The 3,322-nt window shown below is 62.6% G+C and overlaps 1 protein-coding gene across 1 annotated transcript in view; it reads left to right on the forward strand.

Moving 5' to 3' along the window:
* Positions 1-3,322, forward strand: part of ACAP2 (ArfGAP with coiled-coil, ankyrin repeat and PH domains 2) — a 45,603-nt gene that overhangs the window by 22,589 nt on the left and 19,692 nt on the right. Inside the window, exon 10 of the mRNA XM_015429069.1 lies at positions 1,109-1,221. Within this exon, the coding sequence (XP_015284555.1) occupies positions 1,109-1,221 (113 nt within the window). The remainder of the gene's footprint in view (positions 1-1,108; positions 1,222-3,322) is intronic.

A 3,322-nucleotide genomic window follows, 5' to 3' on the forward strand; every position in this document is an offset into this window, starting at 1 on the left:
CCCCCCACTGGCATCTGCTGGAGGCCCCTTGGGGGGGGGGTGTGCGTGCCTGCAGGGGCTGAGGCAGCCGGCCCTGGCCTGCCCCCCTCCTGTTTGGTCGTGTTGCTCTCTTGGCTCCTGGGCCTGTTCTGGGACTCTTCACCTGCCTCTGCCCCGCCCCTCAGCGAAGGAGGCTGCCAGCTCCCCACTCCCTTTCCACAGCGGCCCCCTCCCTCCCTCCCTCCTTCTCAGCGGCACCACCACCGGGTGCTGGGTGGAATCCGAGAACCACAGAAGCACACAGCCTGGGAAGGGGGCCCTGCAGGCCACCTAGTCCAACCCCCCCCTGCTCAGTGCAGGACCGGCCGAGAGAGCATCCCTGGCAAGAAGAAGGGTTTGTCCAGAGTGACGCTGCCTAAAGACGGCCGGGGGGGGGGCGGGGGCTACCCCTCACCCAGGGAGCGCGGTTCCACTGCTGCACAACTCTGACTGTCAAAAAGGTTCCCCTAAGTTCCAGCCCTTCATTTCCCGCCCTTCATTTAAACCCATCCTTGCGAGTCCTCCTCTCCTCTGCTGCCGACAGGAATGGCTCCCTGCTCCTCCCCTCCCCCGAGTGACGCTGCCCTGTGGCTGTCTTCTGGGCGGGGTGTCTGTGTGTCTGTGTGTCTGCCCTGGGAGCCCCTTCCCGGGAGGGGTGGGGTGGGGTTCACCACCACAGAGTCCCAGTGCTGGAGGAAGTGCTTGGGCAGCGGTTACACATGGCTGCCTGCTCCCCCCTCGCGCATTCTGAGCGTCCTCAGGGGGAGGGAATCCATCCTGTTGAGGCCGTCTGTGCTGGAGGCGGAGGAAGGCGTGTCAGGGGGGGTGCCTTGTGGGCGGGGCAGTGCCAGTGGCTCCGGAGCCCCAGAGCCCAGCTGGACTTGTGCCTGGTTCCCTGTCCCCTCCGCAGCCCCTCTCTGGCCTCTGCAGTGCCCCCCCCCCGAGCGTGAGTGGGATCGAGCTTGCGGAGGGCCTTCAGTGTGCGCCCCCCCCCCCGCTCCAGCCGGGGCTGTGCCTGTCAGAGCCCTCCAGAGGCTTTGCTTTCCCAGGGGCTGCACGGCGTTGAAGTGGGACTTTGTTTCTCTGCTAGGATTTCTCCAGTGATGAGACGAAGCTGGAGTACAACGTGGATGCGGCCAACGGCATCGTCATGGAGGGGTACCTTTTCAAGCGGGCCAGCAACGCCTTCAAGACGTGGAATAGGTAACCAGTTCCCTCGCTTCCCTTTCCCGCCACGCCTGGGCTTTGCCGCGTGTCTGTGTGGACCGCTCCCTTCCGTCTCTCCCCCTCCTGTCCCGGATGTGTCTGTGGGCCCAGGGCCGGCCGCTTGTCAGGCCGGGAGTCTGGAGGACACTTCTTGTGTCCTCTGGCTTGGGGCTTGGAAGCACTCCTCTCCTGTGGCCAAGGAGTCCCTTTCCTCCTAGGCTCAGTCAGCGGCCGCTTGCAGCTGAGCGTTGACGTGGATGGCGCCGTTGGCGAGGTTAGCCCCTTGGTAGGTGTTCCCGGGACCCCTTGAAATCATGAGAACATCAGAGGAGAAGCCCATGTTGGATCAGGCCAATGGGCCATCCAGTCCAACACTCTTCTGTGTCACACAGTGGGGGCCAGAAATACCAGGTGCCCTCGGGAGGTCCAGCAGTGGGGCCGGGACACTAGAAGCCCTCTCCCACTGTTGCCCCCTCCCCCAAGCATCAAGAAGACAGAGCATCACTTGCCCCGGACACAAGAGAAGCCAATGTTGAATCGGGCCAATGGCCCATCCAGTCCAACACTGTGTCACACAGTGGCCAGAAATACCAGGTGCCATCAGGAGGTCCAGCAGTGGGGCCAGGACACTAGGAGCCCTCCCCCCAGCACCAAGAATGCAGAGCATCACCTGCCCCAGCCTGAGAGTTCCCGTCTATACCTTGTGGCTAATAGCCACTGATGGACCTCTGCTCCATATGCGTATCTAATTCACCCTTGAAGCCGTCCGTGCTTGTAGCCGCCGCCACCTCCTGTGGCACTGAATTCCATGTGTTCATCACTCTTTGGGTGAAGAAAGACTTCCTTTTATCTGTTCTAACCCAACCGCTCAGCAATTTCATGGAGTACCTCTTTCTCTACTTGCTCTTTCCCATGCATAATCTTGTAAACCTCGATCCTGTCACCCCCCGGCCGTCGTTTCTCCAAGCTAAAGAGCCCTAAGCGCCTTAACCTTTCCTCATAGGGAAGGTGTTCCAGCCCTTTTATCCTTTTAGTTGCCCTTTTCTGCACTTTTCCCAATGCTACAGTATCCCTTTTGAGATGGGGTGACCAGAACTGCACACAGTACTCCAGATGAGGTCGCGCCGTGGATTTATACAGGGGGGCCTGATTATGAGACTGGCCGAGGGTCTGGCCGCGAAGGGCTGAGTGTGCTGAGGCCTGGCCTCCGCTGAGGTCCCTCTCTGAAAGCTTCCCCTTCAGGCCAATGTGCTCTTGGCCTCCATTCGTGGCCCTCAGCGCAGGAATCAGGAACGGCAGGCCGGGTGGGGCATCTCTGCCCCCGGACATACTCTGGTTTGCCGTCCCGGGCCGCAAGGGGGGTAGGAGATGGCATTCCACAGCATGCTGTTCCCTGCAGATGAGGCGGGCAGTGCAGCACCTCAGTCACAGGGACACACCGGAAGGAAACGGAGCTCTGTTGGCCGCGGCGCCTGCTCTGCCCGGTGTGTCCTCTGAGGGGGAGGGAGGCATTCTGGGAAAGGCACAGCCGGTGTGGGCATGCTCAGTACTCGTTGGCTTTCCCCTTTGCTCTGACTGGGGGCGCTTGTGGGTGTGCTTGTGGGTGTGCTTGTCCGCAGGAGCATGGTGTCTAAAAGCTGTCGCTAATCGACACCCCCCCCCCCCCGGGGGGCCCCCCCCCACTGTGAGAGGCCTGCCCTGCTCTGGGGACCAAGAAGGAACAGCTTCAGGCCTCTGTGGGCCAGCCTGTTTCCCGGCTCCTGGCCCCACTCTTGAAGACAGGCCTCGGGGACAGAGGGGTCCGCAGTGTGGGGAGGGGGTCCTTTGCGGCCCCCTCCGGGCTGCTTCACGGGATGACGTGCAGCGGATAGTGCTGCTTGCCTTCCGTGAACCCGGTGGCGCTGAGAGTTGATGCAGAGCGGTGCAGCCACTGGCCTCGCCGTGTCTCTCCCTCTCAGCACCCCTGATCGGCCTGCGTGGCTGGGGCTGAGGGTCCATCCCTTCCTGCCTCAGTCAGTGCGCACGCTCCCCTGCCTCGTGCCGAGGGGAGAGCAGGGTGTGGCATCCCACTGGGCGGAGTCCCCCCGTGGCCCGCTCC

This window comes from Gekko japonicus, unplaced genomic scaffold, assembly GCF_001447785.1.
Source record: "Gekko japonicus isolate JY-2015 unplaced genomic scaffold, Gekko_japonicus_V1.1 scaffold1727, whole genome shotgun sequence".
In the NCBI taxonomy this organism is placed as follows: Eukaryota; Metazoa; Chordata; class Lepidosauria; order Squamata; family Gekkonidae; genus Gekko; species Gekko japonicus.